At 44.7% G+C, this 17,677-nt stretch overlaps 1 protein-coding gene across 1 annotated transcript in view; it reads left to right on the forward strand.

Annotated features, from left to right (window-relative positions):
- The window catches only part of LOC121548767 (pre-mRNA-processing factor 17-like), a 55,411-nt gene that overhangs the window by 6,622 nt on the left and 31,112 nt on the right, over positions 1-17,677 (forward strand). Inside the window, exons 2-9 of the mRNA XM_041860314.1 lie at positions 5,900-5,986; positions 6,120-6,249; positions 6,471-6,560; positions 6,740-6,879; positions 7,037-7,133; positions 7,278-7,417; positions 12,272-12,346; positions 12,914-12,959. Of these exons, the coding sequence (XP_041716248.1) occupies positions 5,900-5,986; positions 6,120-6,249; positions 6,471-6,560; positions 6,740-6,879; positions 7,037-7,133; positions 7,278-7,417; positions 12,272-12,346; positions 12,914-12,959 (805 nt within the window). The remainder of the gene's footprint in view (positions 1-5,899; positions 5,987-6,119; positions 6,250-6,470; positions 6,561-6,739; positions 6,880-7,036; positions 7,134-7,277; positions 7,418-12,271; positions 12,347-12,913; positions 12,960-17,677) is intronic.

Consider the following 17,677-nt stretch of genomic DNA (forward strand, 5'->3'; position numbering starts at 1 on the left):
GGTTTGGTATACCTCGATTGGTATGCCATCCAACCCTGGAGTTTTCCCGGACTTAAAGTCTTTAATTGCATCCAGAAGTTCCTCCTCTGTAATTTCACCTTCACATGAGTCTTTCTGTGTGGCTGTTAATTTGACATTATCAATAGGAAAAAAATCTCTACAATTAGCTTCAGTTAGAGGAGATGGAGGCGACTGAAAAGAAAACATATGCTTAAAATACTTTGTTTCTTCCTTCAAAATATCATTAGGTGAATTATGGGTGACTCCGTCAATTGTAACCAGTTTCATTAAGTTCTTTTTGGTAGCATTCCTATGTTGAAGATTAAAAAAGAATTTTGTGCATTTTTCCCCATATTCCATCCAGTTTGCTTTATTTTTATAATATATTACACTTGATCTTTCTTGAATAAGTTTTTCCATTTCTTTTTGTTTTTCCTCTAATTTATTCTGAGCCTCTATGTTACAGTTTTTATTGCCATCTATCTGTTCTGTTAGACTTTCTATTTCCTTTCTTAGTATAAACTCTTTTGACCTAAATTGCTTTTGTTTTCGAGATGAGTACTGAATTGCATGGCCTCTAAAGGCACATTTAAAGGTGTCCCATACAATGAGGGGATTCGCTGTACCTATGTTATGTTGGAAAAAGTCAGTTATAAATTCCTTTGTTCTAATTATAAATAAATTATCATCTAATAGGCTTTGATTAAATTTCCAATATCCTCGCCCACGTGGAAATTCAGTCAGAGTAATGTATATGCCTATTATATGATGGTCCGACCGCATTCTGTCCCCTATCAACACTTTTTTTACTTTTGGTGCCAACGAGAATGAGATAAGAAAGAAGTCAAGACGACTAGCTTGATTCAGTCTCCGCCATGTATATCTCACTAGATCAGCATATTTAAGCCTCCATATATCTACTAGTTCTAATGTATCCATGACATTCACAATTTCCTTAAGAGCATGTGGGTGATTGTTTGTGGTGTGATTTCCTTTTCGGTCCATTGAGCTATTTAAAACAGTATTATAATCCCCCACCATAATAATATTGTCTTGAGTTGCTTGCAGGCTTGATAATTTATTATATATATTGTCAAAGAATTGTGGATCATCATTATTTGGTCCGTAAAGGTTAATGAGCCATATCTGTTTATGGTCCAATACCATATTTAAAATAATCCATCTACCTTGCGTATCTATTTGGACAATTTGCACATTCGGATCGAAATTACTATTAATTAATATCATCACCCCCTTTTGAATTTCTTTGCCCATGGGAGAAGTATATTTCCCCCATTCTTTTTTCCACGCTACTTCATCTCGAATTGTTGAATGAGTTTCCTGTATACAATAGATATTATATTCCTTCTCTTTGAGCCATGTAAATATTGTTCTTCTTTTGTTATTATCAGCTAAGCCATTACAATTATAACTGGCTATACTTATTTCACCATACACCATAATGAGATACAAGTTTCAAGTCTATTTATCATTATATATGTTTGTAAATTTACCAATAAAAAATAGCGTAATGATTGAGTGTCCATATAGCTGTACTGTGATATTTGCATTGCTACGGAGTAACCCTTCAATTGTTCTCCACTAATTCCCCCGCTAAAGCCCCTCCCCATCCCAAGTTGAGCCGTCATCCCAGTGATCAGCATCCCCCCCACGTCCCTCCGTATCCCTAAGGCCCCGAGAGGCCAGGACCCATCCATCGAAAACAGCACACAGTGCCACCCACAAAACAGAAGCAGGTTAACCGCCAAAAGCATTTCCAATGCTTTCACCTCTATATATATATATATATCTCTATATAACTATTTTTTTTATTTTTATTATGCATATCCTATTTTCCATCATTATCAATTAATATGCGTAATAATGTCGGCAGTTCACGCATAGGATTCTAACATATAACCAGGATTGCCATTGTATTACATTTAATTCATTGACAAGCAATTATTATCCTAGCAAATAATTCCCGCGGTCCATCCCATACCCCCCCCAACATCCCCACCCCCCACAACAGATGCCAGACCAGCACACACGCACATACTCACATACTCCAACACACTCAACCCCCCTCCTCCACAATCCACCATAAAATCCGATACTCAACGGCTGTTATATCCCAGAGCCCAACTCGAGAAATAACTTGATCTACGAGTGCACATACAGTTAAAGCTGATTGAGAAAGCATGCAAATTGAGCAGAAATTGACAACAATGTGAGATTTGATTAATCTACTTAATCTATGTCAAGTCCTAGGTGATGGAGATCAGATCCACCCTCTTCACCTGAGACACAAACACTCTGATCCCCTGTTGTAACCATTTTCCCAAGCATCTCCATGCGGTCAGACCTTTGATTATTTTGTGCCACCTGGGCCACAATGATAAACCCCCCTCTCTGATTGTCCGAGTGTGACCCCCTCCCCATGGGTTACTGCAGCCAGTGTTGCCAGCACTGCCACTACCTGGGTGGGCGTACCCCACCGGAATCCCCACCGGCTAGGTAAAAGGTCGTCAAGGTTCTCATTAGCAGCTTTGAGAATTTCCTTGTATATTATGCTCTCCCATCAGGGGGCTCTGGCTTTGTAGGACCAACCCTGCCAGGCAGGCTCAGAATCTTGAGGGGGGCGGTGCTGCTCAAGTAGGTCTCTGACCGCATTTATTTCTCTATTTAGGCTGCATATTCACAGCAGGTCCATAAAATAGATGGGAACTTCTCTTTGGTGTATGGGTCGCTCAGGTGGGTGTCCAGGTTATAGGGTTAGGGATCTTTCCATCATGATAGGACAATGAATAATTAGATTAGATGTATACTATATTTAAAAATGTATATCCCTCATCTACACAAAATTGAAAGCTCTCTCTCTCACTACCCCTGTTCATAGACCCCCGGTCGGCTCTGGGATATGCAACCATTTCCCCTCTCACTCACTTAACGCCGTACCTTTTCAAACACAAAAATGCACACCACATGGTTGACTGCGGAAGAAATGGGCCGAGCGTGCAAACGCACCCGCATCCACATCTGCTGCAAGGGGGAAAGGGACGCCAGAGAGAACACAGGACCAACCACAACAACCATCCGCCAAAACAACAACCTCCCGCCAAAAAAATCCATGTTCTAATTATTTGTATATAAAGATGTATTATTCTGCTTGTTATATAGTTTTATCCATTTATAAAATACTATACTTACTATAAATATTATTTAATATTACAATCCCTATCATTGCTAGTATCAGGTGCTCCAATATTTGACTCCTCCATTACAACTTTTAGAATAGCCATGGAGTAGTCTTTGTGTCTCTGAACATTTGGTTGTCAATATATAATTTATCCACCACTAGTGCAACACGTTTCCCTTTTAATCTGTTTTCCTTGAAGATTGGAACTGATCATTCATGCCTATTTTCGTGCCAGCAAGTCTTTTTCCCAGGCTTTTCACCATAGCTTTGTCCTTAAAAAAAGCAAATTTGGCAACGATTGGGCGCTCATATTTCTGTCCTCTTTTTCCCGAAACGATGTACACGTTCGAGTTGGATTTTATCGACAGCCTCGAGTGGGATTTGTAGCGCTGTATGCAGGAAGTCCTTCATAATATTCTCTGTTATTTCTCCCTCCTTTTCCTGAATACCCGTAAGTACTAGATTTTCCCTCATCGATCTAGTTTGGATGTCTAGTAAGGCTTCTCTCAGAAGATTGTTCTCCTTTTTTAATTCCCTAACGTCCGTTTCCATTTTAGAGACTGTCACTTTTATTTCTTTGGTTTCTTTCTCCATTACCAAAGCTTTTTCGTCACTCATTTGAAGACTCGCTTTCAACTCTTTTACGTCTTTACTGACCAGTTCTAATATGCCCAATTTGTCATTTATCGACTTCAACAGGTCGCTTTCCACACTTACCATACCTAGTGGTGAAAAGCATATATCATCTGTATCTGTCGATGAGTCGCGTTTTCTTTTGGGGATCGGCTCTCACGCTTGTCTTCAGTCATGTTTGGGTGTTGCTTGTTGTAGTAATATTTGTCGATATATTTCTCTAGCCTTATGATCTTATTTCTGTTATTATCCAGATTGAATTATATTAACTGCGAATATATGAAATGCTAATATTTAGTCTAACTTACTGATTTTGAATATTATGTTTTTATCTTGAGGTGTTTTGTACCGATTTCTATTCAATACGCCATCTTGTTTACGCGCCTACTCTGGTCTTGGCACCTGCGCTCTCTTACAGACTTACCCAAGAAGACTCACAACTGTCTACATGGATATGCTTAATAAAACCTATTTAAAACAAGCCATTACACTTAGTTATTATCATGGCATTTCATTGTTATTATTCAGGTTATTACTTATAAATATGAATCAACAAATTAAGAAATGCCAGGTTGAAGAGGATCTGTCGCATTTTCGTATTGACACAACATTAACGGAGTCAAAATCAAGATGTATGCCTTCCTTGTCTGTTGGCTTTTCTGCATATAAAAAATAAAATCCGGATCCTATTTCGATGCACAAAACCATTCAAACAAAGTCTGATGGGTTTTCTCCCACTTTTCCCGAAATATTTGCATAACGTCACAAACCCTGCTGCTGTGGTCATTCGATGGCAGTGGCCATAATGAGAGAAATAATGTAGCCTAAGTTACTGAAAATAGGCCTTTTACAAGATTAAATCATGACAGGAGTGTTTGATTCTTATTAAAGAGATGGAGTCCAGACAGGCTACTTTACGGAACTTTCTGAAAGGACACACAGTATAGGCCTAGAGAGAGAATCAGCAAACTCACACACGCACACCCCCATAAAAGCACCCGTCAATTAAAGCCACCAGCGTATGTCAGACACGAGCAAATATTTATCCTTTCCTTAAAAAGTATTAAAAACCCTAGGCCTACCTTAGGTTTTCCAAAAATAGGCTATAAGATAATGAATTGACAATGAAAGTATGAATGGGACAGCTATGCGATAGTATGAAGATTAAATTGACAATCATTAAAATAGAAACAAATACATGCAACATGTCCATAGCCTATCAGCGACGCTGATAATCGAGGTCGGAGAGTGTTGAAAAGATTTTTCAAATACTGTGAGGAACTATTATAATTCGAATGGATGAAAAAAAAACAGTTGTACTCCGAATTGTCCCATTATCCCAACTGTTACACTGGGAAGATTAAACGACTGCTAGTTTTTTAGCGGTCATTCAGTCTTCTCGGTGTAACAGTTGGGATAATGGGACAATTCGGAGTACAACGCATTTCTCATCCCTGGGTTGAAGTACGTTTTCCGAGACCTATCTTGCGCCGGCTCCGTGGTGTCTAGGTCTACACAGTAAGCCTGTTCGACCCTAGTGCAGCTGTAAGCAAGCAGGTTGGATCTGCTGGCTAGTCAGGTGGGAAAATGAATAGCTAACTAGTAACTAGATATATTGTATGGAGCTGGCTGATTTCTTAGCAAGATAGCTAATGAATTTATATTTAAAATCAAACCTGGGCCGCCCTCAACAGAACACAATGGTGTGCAAAGTTTGATTCATTGGAAACAGTGCTGTCCTGAACATTGTGATTATCGATTGTGTACGGTGGGCTGCATGAGTTTTGCGATTTCAAATGCTCACACCCATATTGTTCAGGCCACACCCACCAAACGGGAGCAAACGCACCTCAGACTGGTGAAGAACAGTGCGCAACGTTTGGAGGAAACATGTTGTCCAGTACACAGCCGTCACGCAACTTAGTAAAACTTTTAATTAACTGAACGCACCCCAGGATAGATGTGTGACAACTAACATCAAGCCCCTTTAACTCAAGAGCCTTCATAGCCTGATGACTGACAAATGATGAGCAGTATAAAACCGGTCATGTTTCTTCACCCCAACAGGAGGCTGTGGAGACTGGTGTGCATCTGGACCCCTCTCTCAAAGAGGTCACCTACAACCCCACATATGAAACCATGTTTGCACCAGAGGTAAAATGTTTCATAGTAATATTTTACTCAAGAAAACTGCCATACATCATTCTAATGAATGTACCTACCTAACTGTACCTACCGAACATCAATTTTGCGCTGTGTTCACTCTTACATGTTTATTTTCTCCTAGTTTGGTCCTGTCAACCCATATAGAAGTCAACAGATGGCTGCTCCCAGGAATATGCTGTCTGGCTATGCAGAGCCTGCTCACGTCAATGACTTCATGTTCGAACAGCAGAGGAGGACCTTCTCCACCTTTGGTAAGTTAGTGTAAGAGTAGGATCATCTGTGACTGTAGCCTATGTGACCAGAATAGACCTTATTCACACCACGGCCATTGTCTATGATAGAACGTTCAGCTGTGAATAAGGTCTAGTGAAGAGGTCAATCTTCCTTTCACCTTGAATCTAACGTTTTGGGGCTTTAGGGGAATGTAGCATCTTGGTTATTTTATTCACTTGTCATTCGCTTTTGCTTTCAGGGTATGCTCTGGATCCGTCTGTGGACACAACAAGCCAGAATTCCTCCAATAGCTACATCGGTGCAGTGGACGAGGCAGAGAAAAAGAAAGGTAATCCTTCATTTCCTACTCTTTGTGTTTTGTTGGGGTGCATTGCTAGCAGGTAAGGGGGATGTTTTGAAACTTAATGGAAAGCTGTGGAAGTGTGTAGTGTGGTCATTGTTCTCCATAAAACTTGGTGAAAGAAAGAGCATAATGTTACAGTTTCTCTTGTGTTTCTCCTCTCGTAGGATTGACTGTGTTTGAGGTTGGCCCAAAAAAACATGACAAGAGGAAAAAGGTGCAAGGAGGTGAATCGGATGACATTGACAATTACCTCGGGCCCTGGGCGAAATACGTGGACGAAAAGGACGGCGCCAAACCATCAGAGGTAATCAATTAATCAATCATTCAATACCGTGTGAAGTTCCTCAAAGCAATAAGGATGCTTATATTATATAGGAGCATGATTATTTAGACTTAACTGTTTTTTCCCCTAGAGATATGGTCTGATTCTAACTGATTGTTGTCTGCTGATTGGTCTGTAGGAGGAACAGAAGGAGCTGGATGAGATCACAGCCAAGAGGCAGAAGAAGGGAAGGAATGAGGAAGAAGCTCCGGCCGAGGAGAAGACCATTCTCCATGGTAACTAACACACTCATCTCAACCGTTACTAATTACATAACTAAACTTTTCAGCATTCACTCAGATGAGAAGAAAAATTGCTGTAGCCCTGTATGTAGGAAGTCCTCAGTCTTACTGTATACAGTATCTCCTCTGTGTCTCCAGTTAAAGACGCGTATGACTACCAGGGGAGGTCTTACCTCCACGTACCCCAAGACGTGGGCATCAACCTGCGTACTGCAGACATACCAGACAAGTGTTACCTGCCCAAGAAACAGATCCACGTCTGGACTGGACACACCAAGGTGAGTTGTGTGTGTGTGTGGACACCTTCGGACTCCAGTGTTTCCCCTAGGATTTTTTTCAGCAGCGGTGGAAGAGTCAAGTGGGGGGGTCTTCCTGGGGCATACATATCTACATTTCTATTCTTTGTTATGCAGTGGCGGCCACAATTTAGCAAATGCATATAGGGGAAACACTGGACTCAGATGAGTGCGGTAACACTCCGGTCACTCTGGGTTGGGGTTTAGCTATTGTGTGACTGTGATACACACTTTACAGTGTCTGTCATCTTTACATGAGGGAAATGTGTGTGTGTGTGAGCAAAAGATGGAGAGGAAGACATTTCTGGTTCAGCAGACTGAGTGTGGAGAAGATGTGAACCTGCCTTTGGTTCTGCCTGTCTGTCTGCGGTAGCGTGAGAGCGGGGAGAATCGCTCAGGGCTTCCATCCCACATACTGGAACAGTTGCATACCAAGAGCCTAATTGAAAAGCTAGAGGAATAAAAAAGGAAGCATGCTAGTGGGCTTCTGGTGGAAAGATAGAGGATGGATGGAGAGACTGGTAGATGGTTTGATAATTTAGAGACGTTTTCTGTTAACCTCATTGTGATTTGAGGAATATCCTGCACGGGGGATGCCATGAGCAACATGTCTTGGCATAAATGAGTGTGCAGCAAGGCATAAATGCCTGATATCTGCCTCTGTAGAATTAGCATTCAAGGAGGATGTCCTCTCTTACTGCTGTGCTGCTAGCCATAGGGCAGGCTAAGTTTAATCTCTCTCTCACACACACACTGAACTGTTGATGGGTAGGGGATCAGTGCTGTCCAAGACCAGTTGTTAGTGAGTATTATCACACACACGCAGTGTGTCAGTGAGGTGTTGATGTTTCCAGAGGGGTGACTGTGCCCTTGATGAAACATTAACAAACTCCCAAAGACCAAGGGATAATTATGACCAGAGGCAAATATTAAAGATGCACTGAACCCTTTTAGAACTCCAGCACCTGCTGTTTCTGAAATGGCAAAATAAGGATTGTTCTGGCTCTGTGGGAATACAGACAAAAGATAAGACACCACGTTACACTGTTAAGCATGGGTGTCGAATTCATTCCATGGAGGGCCTAGTGTCTGCAGGTTTTTCCTTTCAATTAAGACTTAGACAACCAGGTGAGGGGAGTTCCTTACTAATTAGTGACCTTAATTCATCAATCAAGTACAAGGAAGGAGTGAAAACCCGCAGACACTCGGCCCTCCGTGGAATGAGTTTGACACCTGTGCTGTTAGTGGAACTGACATCGTTTTAACTACTTTGCAGATATGAAACAGACAATCATAATATCAGTCAAAAATATCAAATTCGCAGTTTATGCTACAAAACCAACTTTATAAGAGGTTTTACAAATAGGTTCTATTTAGCTCAACATTCCATGACGTACACTAAGGGATTGTTGGCGGAATAGATGGATTCAGTTCAATGCATGATTAATATAATGAACCAATGCATTTCTTGGTAGTCCAAATAATATTACTATCAGGTTGTAAATCACAGCTGGCCTGGTACATTGTTTGCTGCCTCCATTCGGGATGCACTGTTTCTCTTTCAATTACTCAATATTTTGGACAAAAACGGACGAACCGACACTTTAGCCAGTGAGCTCGAGTGCTTGGTTGGGATAAGCATGCATTGGCAGGCATGCTGCAAAAGGACGAGGAGGCTACAATTCCCCATCATTTATCAGTGCAATTTTGATGGCCAACTAGCTGAAAAAGTTTGGGAAGGTTTATCTAATGTTCCTTCGTTAGATTTTAGCTCATCTTGCTCTGGCTAGCATTAATCGTTGATCTTGTTGATGTGCATAATTGAGGGAGAGAGAGCCTACCTTTTCATGGTTGTTTGATCAATAGGACTATAAAGTTCTCAAATGTAAGAGGACTCCCGTGGTATTTAGATATTTGCAGAAATCCATTCAGGTGTATTTTGTGGCTTTTGGCAAATGCGTTCTAATGATCTAAAGTCCCACTGTTGCTACTGCCTGCAAACACACAGTCCAGTCTGAAGTGAATGATGGCAGGCCTGTGTGGCAAATGGCTTGTTCGCGTAAAGGCCTACTGTAGCTCTGATAGGCTATGGCGCACCGGTCTGCGTAGACTCCGGTCCTGGACGAGACAGATGTTTTATTTCCTGCAGTGTCTATTAATTGTCCAAACGCACGGCCGCTTTCCCACTTTGTATTGTTTTCACAAATGCCTTAGTGTACGTACAGTGGGGGAAAAAAGTATTTAGTCAGCCACCAATTGTGCAAGTTCACCTGTAATTTTCATCATAGGTACACGTCAACTATGACAGACAAATTGATAAATTTTTTCTCCAGAAAATCACATTTTAGGATTTTTAATGAATTTATTTGCAAATTATGGTGGAAAATAAGTATTTGGTCACCTACAAACAAGCAAGATTTCTGGCTCTCACAGACCTGTAACTTCTTCTTTAAGAGGCTCCTCTGTCCTCCACTCGTTACCTGTATTAATGGCACCTGTTTGAACTTGTTATCAGTATAAAAGACACCTGTCCACAACCTCAAACAGTCACACTCCAAACTCCACTATGGCCAAGACCAAAGAGCTGTCAAAGGACACCAGAAACAACATTGTAGACCTGCACCAGGCTGGGAAGACTGAATCTGCAATAGGTAAGCAGTTTGGTTTGAAGAAATCAACTGTGGGAGCAATTATTAGGAAATGGAAGACATACAAGACCACTGATAATCTCCCTCGATCTGGGGCTCCACGCAAGATCTCACCCCGTGGGGTCAAAATGATCACAAGCACGAGCAAAAATCCCAGAACCACACGGGGGGACCTAGTGAATGACCTGCAGAGAGCTGGGACCAAAGTAACAAAGCCTACCATCAGTAACACACTACGCCGCCAGGGACTCAAATCCTGCAGTGCCAGACGTGTCCCCCTGCTTAAGCCAGTACATGTCCAGGCCCGTCTGAAGTTTGCTAAGTGCATTTGGATGATCCAGAAGAGGATTGGGAGAATGTCATATGGTCAGATGAAACCAAAATAGAACTTTTTGGTAAAAACTCAACTTGTCGTGTTTGGAGGACAAAGAATGCCGAGTTGCATCCAAAGAACACCATACCTACTGTGAAGCATGGGGTGGAAACATCATGCTTTGGGGCTGTTTTTCTGCAAAGCGACCAGGACGACTGATCCATGTAAAGGAAAGAATGAATGGGGCCATGTATCGTGAGATTTTGAGTGAAAACCTCCTTCCATCAGCAAGGGCATTGAAGATGAAACATTTTACATTTACATTTTAGTCATTTAGCAGACGCTCTTATCCAGAGCGACTTACAGTTAGTGATTACATTATTTTTTTTTATACTGGCCCCCCGTGGGAATCGAACCCACAACCCTGGCGTTGCAAACGCCATGCTCTATCAACTGAGCTACATCCCTGCCGGCCATTCCCTCCCCTACCCTGGGCCAATTGTGCGCCGCCCATGAGTCTCCCGGTCGCGGCCGGCTGCGACAGAGCCTGGATTCGAACCAGGATCTCTAGTGGCACAGTTAGCACTGCGATGCAGTGCCTTAGACCACTGCGCCACTCAGCATGACAATGATCCCAAACACACCGCCCGGGCAACGAAGGAGTGGCTTCGTAAGAAGCATTTCAAGGTCCTGGAGTGGCCTAGCCAGTCTCCAGATCTCAACCCCATAGAAAATCTTTGGAGGGAGTTGAAAGTCCATGTTGCCCAGCGACAGCCCCAAAACATCACTGCTCTAGAGGATATCTGCATGGAGGAATGGGCCAAAATACCAGCAACAGTGTGTGAAAACCTTGTGAAGACTTACAGAAAACTTTTGACCTGTGTCATTGCCAACAAAGGGTATATAACAAAGTATTGAGAAACTTTTGTTATTGACCAAATACTTATTTTCCACCATAATTTGCAAATAAATTCATAAAAAATCCTACAATGTGATTTTCTGGATTTGTTTTTCTCAATTTGTCTGTCATAGTTGACGTGTACCTATGATGAAAATTACAGGCCTCTCTCATCTTTTTAAGTGGGAGAACTTGCACAATTGGTGGCTGACTAAATACTTTTTTCCCCCCACTGTATTTCCCAAACATTCTACAAATTTATGAAAACGTGAAAATGACCATATCTAAGTGCTCACTTGTCAGAAAATGTTTTTAAAACTGATTTTAATAAGATTTCATGTTGCTAAAATGCTTTCAGTTCAACTTTAAGAGTCACATAAGATGGTATAGGGTTATGTTACTATGGTATAATACTACTGCTGTGCTGAGTGCTCCTTGCCTTGCTCTCTCATCTCTCCTTACTCTCTAATTCAGGGATGGGCAACTCCAGTCCTCGGGCTGGAGTGGTGTCACACTTTTTCACCATCCCTAGCAAACACAGCTGATTTAAACTAATTGCATTCTAAACTGAAGAGCATGATTAGTTGATTATTGGAGTCAGGTGTGTTAGCTGGGACTGGGGCAATAGTGTGACATCATTCAGGCCCCAGAGGACTGGAGTTGCCCATACCTGCTCTAATTCCTTGAGACAATTAGCCTTCTATATAAGAGGAATTATAGCAATACCATACGCACACCTAATAGTAATATGCCATTTAGCAGACGCTTTTATCCAAAGCGACTTACAGTCATGCGTGCATACATTTTTTTTTTTTTTGTGTATGGGTGGTCCCGGGGATCGAACCCACTACCTTGGCGTTACAAGCGCCGTGCTCTACCAGCTGAGCTACAGAGGACCACCTGCGAGCTCATAGACAGGCAGATTATTATATTATTCTATTACGTCCATTAACCTCTTTCTCTCGCTCTCTCTGCAGGGGGTCAGTGCTATCCGTCTGTTTCCTGTGTCAGGTCACCTGCTGCTCTCCTGCTCTATGGACTGTAAGATCAAGGTAAGGAACACTCCTGCCACGCTGACACAGTCCTGCCACGCTGACACACCATTAAGTCCTCACTGAGGTGGTGATTTACAACTATCTTCTTCTTCTATATCTCCTCTCATGTCCCCTTTCCTCTGCATTATTTTTTTCTCTTCATATTAAGTTAAACGATATCTCTCTCTGCTCCATCTCTCTTTTCTCCCTCTTCTTGACTGAGACAAACTAACTTGTATTTTTGGAGAAGGAGACTCTTCTCTTACTCTCTGTTCCCTTCATCCCTCCATCTTTCCATTTCTCTCTCCTTGGCTTAGCTGAGAGTGATTCTATCCTGTGGATTTAGTTATAAAGATGTCTTTGGTCTCTCTGCGTGTTCCTGGTAGAACCAGGGACCTACTGGTTTTTAATGAAGCGCTGTCTCAGATGAGCCCTGTGCTGGTTTCTGATGATACCCTCACTGTTTACCAGTGGGACTGGTGCTTCAGACACTGAACCATGCTGGTCAAAACCAATCAAAGGGTCACAGAGTGCTATTGGCAGAATCAGTTTTAATCTTCTCTTCTCTCATCCCTCTCTCCTCAGTTGTGGGAGGTGTATAATGAGAGGAGGTGCGTACGGACGTTTATCGGTAAGTGGACTAACTCTGTTTCCTGTTTCGCACTCTGTTTCTGTTATTCATGTGTTGTGCTACAAGGATTACAATGCCCCTTGGATTAAGAGGATAAGACCTTAGCTGAAACCACTAACTAGCCTAAGTCTTAAGTGTTGTCATCTCTTAAGGGTATACAAAACCAATTTGCATTTCTTAATCAATCAAGCACAACTTCAATATTCAATCTATCCACCAGTACAAGTTAGTTAGATTCCAATTCATCACACTCCTCTCCCTTGGCAGATCTGATTACACTGTTTCTGCCTATATCTGCTTTCTCTAAATGAAGATTGAACACTAATTCAACGCTGAGCGAACGTGAGGCTGAACGTCGGGGGAATAGAACATAGGGTAGCTGTAAGATGGTGTCAGAGCATCGCGCTGGGCCACGTGGTCAGAGAGAGACACATCTCATTACCCTGTTTCCAACTATTCCTCAACTCTTGATGTTGAGTCAGAATGCTAATTCAGAATGAATAGAACGTTAATGGAACGTGGGCTGACACTATTCGGGGTGGGGGTGTAAAGACGTGGAGTAGATTTAAAATGGCCTCAGACTTCTGGTATATGTTCTGAATGGAAATGGAACGTTAAAGGGATACTTCAGGATTTTGGCAATGAGGCCCTTTATAAACTTCCCCAGAGCCAGATGAACTCGTAGATACCATTTGTGTGTCTCTGTGTCCAGTATGAAGGAAGTTGAATGTTGTTTCGCAAGCCAATGCTAACTAGCATTAGCGCAATGACTCTAAGTCTATGGGTATCTGCTAGCATGTACAGTTGAAGTCTGAAGTTTACATACACTTAGGTTGGAGTCATTAAAACTCGTTTTTCAACCACTCCACAAATGTCTTGTTAACAAACTATAGTTTTGGCAAGTCGATTAGGACATCTACTTTGTGCATGACACAAGTCATTCTTCCAACAATTGTTTACAGACAGATCCTCAGCAAGGAAGAAGCCACTGCTCCAAAACCGCCTTAAAAAAGCCAGACTACGGTTTGCAACTGCACATGGGGACAAAGATCGTACTTTTTGGAGTAATGTCCACTGGACTGATGAAACAAAAATAGAATTGTTTGGACATAATGACCATTGTTATGTTTGGAGGAAAAGGGGGTGGCTTGCAAGCCGTAGAAAACCATCCCAACCGTGAAGCACGGGGGTGGCAGCATCATGCTGTGGAGGTGCTTTGCTGCAGGAGGGACTGGTGCACTTCACAAAATAGATGGCATCATGAGGAAGAAAAATTATGTGGATATATTGAAGCAACATCTCAAGACATCAGTCAGGAAGTTAAAGCTTGGTCGCAAATGGGTCTTCCAAATGGACAATGACCCCAAGCATACTTCCAAAGTTGTGGCAAAATGGCTTAAGGACAACAAAGTCAAGGTATTGGAGTGGCCATCACAAAGCCCTGACCTCAATCCTATAAATGTGTGGGCAGAACTGAAAAGGCGTGTGAGAGCAAGGAGGCCTACAAACCTGACTCAGTTACACCAGCTCTGGCATGAGGAATGGGCCAGAATTCACCCAACTTATTGTGGGAAGCTTGTGGAAGGCTACCCAAAACGTTTGACCCAAGTTAAACAATTGAAAGGCAATGCTACCAAATACTAATTGAGTGTATGTAAACTTCTGACCCACTGGGAATGTGATGAAATAAATAAAAGCTGAAAGAAATAATTCTCTCTACTATTATTCTGACATTTCACGTTCTTAAAATAAATTGGTGATCCTAACTGACCTAAGACATGGAATTTCTACTAGGATGAAATGTCAGGAAATGTGAAAAACTGAGTTTAAATGTATTTGGCTAAGGTGTATGTAAACTTCCGACTTCAACTGTAGATAAAGGGCCTCATTGCTAAAATCCCAAAGTATCCCTTTAATTTAGTGCTCAGTTAATGTTAATGGTATGTGAAGGTTCCGCTGAGCGTTGAGGATAGGATTTGACTAGACAGTGGCATGCAGCTGGGTATTGGGACCCTCCTTCCCTCCAGACTGGGTATTGGGACCTACCCTCCCTCCCTCCAGGCTGGGTATTGGGACCTACCCTCCCTCCCTCCAGGCTGGGTATTGGGACCTACCCTCCCTCCCTCCAGGCTGGGTATTGGGACCCTCCCTCCCTCCAGGCTGGGTATTGGGACCTACCCTCCCTCCCTCCAGACTGGGTATTGGGACCCTCCCTCCCTCCAGACTGGGTATTGGGACCTACCCTCCCTCCCTCCAGGCTGGGTATTGGGACCCTCCCTCCCTCCAGACTGGGTATTGGGACCCTCCCTCCCTCCAGGCTGGGTATTGGGACCCTCCCTCCCTCCAGGCTGGGTATTGGGACCTACCCTCCCTCCCTCCAGGCTGGGTATTGGGACCTACCCTCCCTCCCTCCAGACTGGGTATTGGGACCTACCCTCCCTCCCTCCAGGCTGGGTATTGGGACCTACCCTCCCTCCCTCCAGACTGGGTATTGGGACCTACCCTCCCTCCCTCCAGACTGGGTATTGGGACCTACCCTCCCTCCCTCCAGGCTGGGTATTGGGACCTACCCTCCCTCCCTCCAGGCTGGGTATTGGGACCTACCCTCCCTCCCTCCAGGCTGGGTATTGGGACCTACCCTCCCTCCCTCCAGGCTGGGTATTGGGACCTACCCTCCCTCCCTCCAGACTGGGTATTGGGACCTACCCTCCCTCCCTCCAGACTGGGTATTGGGACCTACCCTCCCTCCCTCCAGGCTGGGTATTGGGACCCTCCCTCCCTCCAGACTGGGTATTGGGACCTACCCTCCCTCCCTCCAGGCTGGGTATTGGGACCTACCCTCCCTCCCTCCAGGCTGGGTATTGGGACCTACCCTCCCCCCCTCCAGGCTGGGTATTGGGACCTACCCTCCCTCCCTCCAGACTGGGTATTGTGACCCTCCCTCCCTCCAGACTAGGTATTGGGACCTACCCTCCCTCCCTCCAGGCTGGGTATTGGGACCCTCCCTCCCTCCAGACTGGGTATTGGGACCTACCCTCCCTCCCTCCAGACTGGGTATTGGGACCTACCCTCCCTCCCTCCAGACTGGGTATTGGGACCTACCCTCCCTCCCTCCCTCCAGGCTGGGTATTGGGACCTACCCTCCCTCCCTCCAGGCTGGGTATTGGGACCTACCCTCCCTCCCTCCAGGCTGGGTATTGGGACCTACCCTCCCTCCCTCCAGACTGGGTATTGGGACCTACCCTCCCTCCCTCCAGACTGGGTATTGGGACCTACCCTCCCTCCCTCCAGACTGGGTATTGGGACACTCCCTCCCTCCCTCCAGGCTGGGTATTGGGACCTACCCTCCCTCCCTCCAGGCTGGGTATTGGGACCTACCCTCCCTCCCTCCCTCCAGGCTGGGTATTGGGACCTACCCTCCCTCCCTCCAGGCTGGGTATTGGGACCTACCCTCCCTCCCTCCCTCCAGACTGGGTATTGGGACCTACCCTCCCTCCCTCCAGGCTGGGTATTGGGACCTACCCTCCCTCCCTCCAGACTGGGTATTGGGACCTACCCTCCCTCCCTCCAGACTGGGTATTGGGACCTACCCTCCCTCCCTCCCTCCAGGCTGGGTATTGGGACCTACCCTCCCTCCCTCCAGACTGGGTATTGGGACCTACCCTCCCTCCCTCCAGGCTGGGTATTGGGACCTACCCTCCCTCCCTCCAGACTGGGTATTGGGACCTACCCTCCCTCCCTCCAGGCTGGGTATTGGGACCTACCCTCCCTCCCTCCCTCCAGGCTGGGTATTGGGACCTACCCTCCCTCCCTCCAGGCTGGGTATTGGGACCTACCCTCCCTCCCTCCCCTCCAGGCTGGGTATTGGGACCTACCCTCCCTCCCTCCAGGCTGGGTATTGGGACCTACCCTCCCTCCCTCCAGGCTGGGTATTGGGACCTACCCTCCCTCCCTCCAGGCTGGGTATTGGGACCTACCCTCCCTCCCTCCAGACTGGGTATTGGGACCCTCCCTCCCTCCAGACTGGGTATTGGGACCTACCCTCCCTCCCTCCAGGCTGGGTATTAGGACCCTCCCTCCCTCCAGGAGGGGCTGTCAGAGGAGATTGTTTTCCCTCAGCCGGGGTTCTGCCTGTCAGCTCCCTCAAACACCATGTATAATTCAACAGCCCTGGGAGGGAGAGGGGGATGTAGAGAGGGGAACAGAGGGCAAGAAAGAGTCGAAATAGAGGTATGGAGAGTGCGTGTGTTTTTTGGAATGGAGCCTGTATGAGTGCCAGGTCTGTGGGGTTTAGACTAGGAGTCTGTGCCGTTACAGTAATGGCATAGTACTGAATCAGGCCCATTATCAACATGCTGCCCAATATAGTCTTTACTTATTTAATACATCAACAAGGAACTACGCTCTTTCCCTCTTTTTTTTCTCTCATTGATTTGAAGGGGGGACATTTTTTATGTTGCCCTTCATTGCATATCGAAACCCAATTCACTGTGCCTGCCCTTGTCTTATCTCTTATCTTACTCATTGTGATCTCAATAAAGCAGCATAATGAGAAAAAAACACAGCCTTTTAATGTTGTTGGGATTTGTGCCACAGCCACCAATGCTCTTGAGAGAGATAGGAGGGAGGTGCGCTCTAGCCAGGCAGCTCTAGCCAGGCAGCTCTAGCCAGGCAGCTCTAGCCAGGCAGCTCTAGCCAGGCAGCTCTAGCCAGGCAGC

Source organism: Coregonus clupeaformis, chromosome 33, assembly GCF_020615455.1.
Source record: "Coregonus clupeaformis isolate EN_2021a chromosome 33, ASM2061545v1, whole genome shotgun sequence".
NCBI classification, from domain to species: domain Eukaryota; kingdom Metazoa; phylum Chordata; class Actinopteri; order Salmoniformes; family Salmonidae; genus Coregonus; species Coregonus clupeaformis.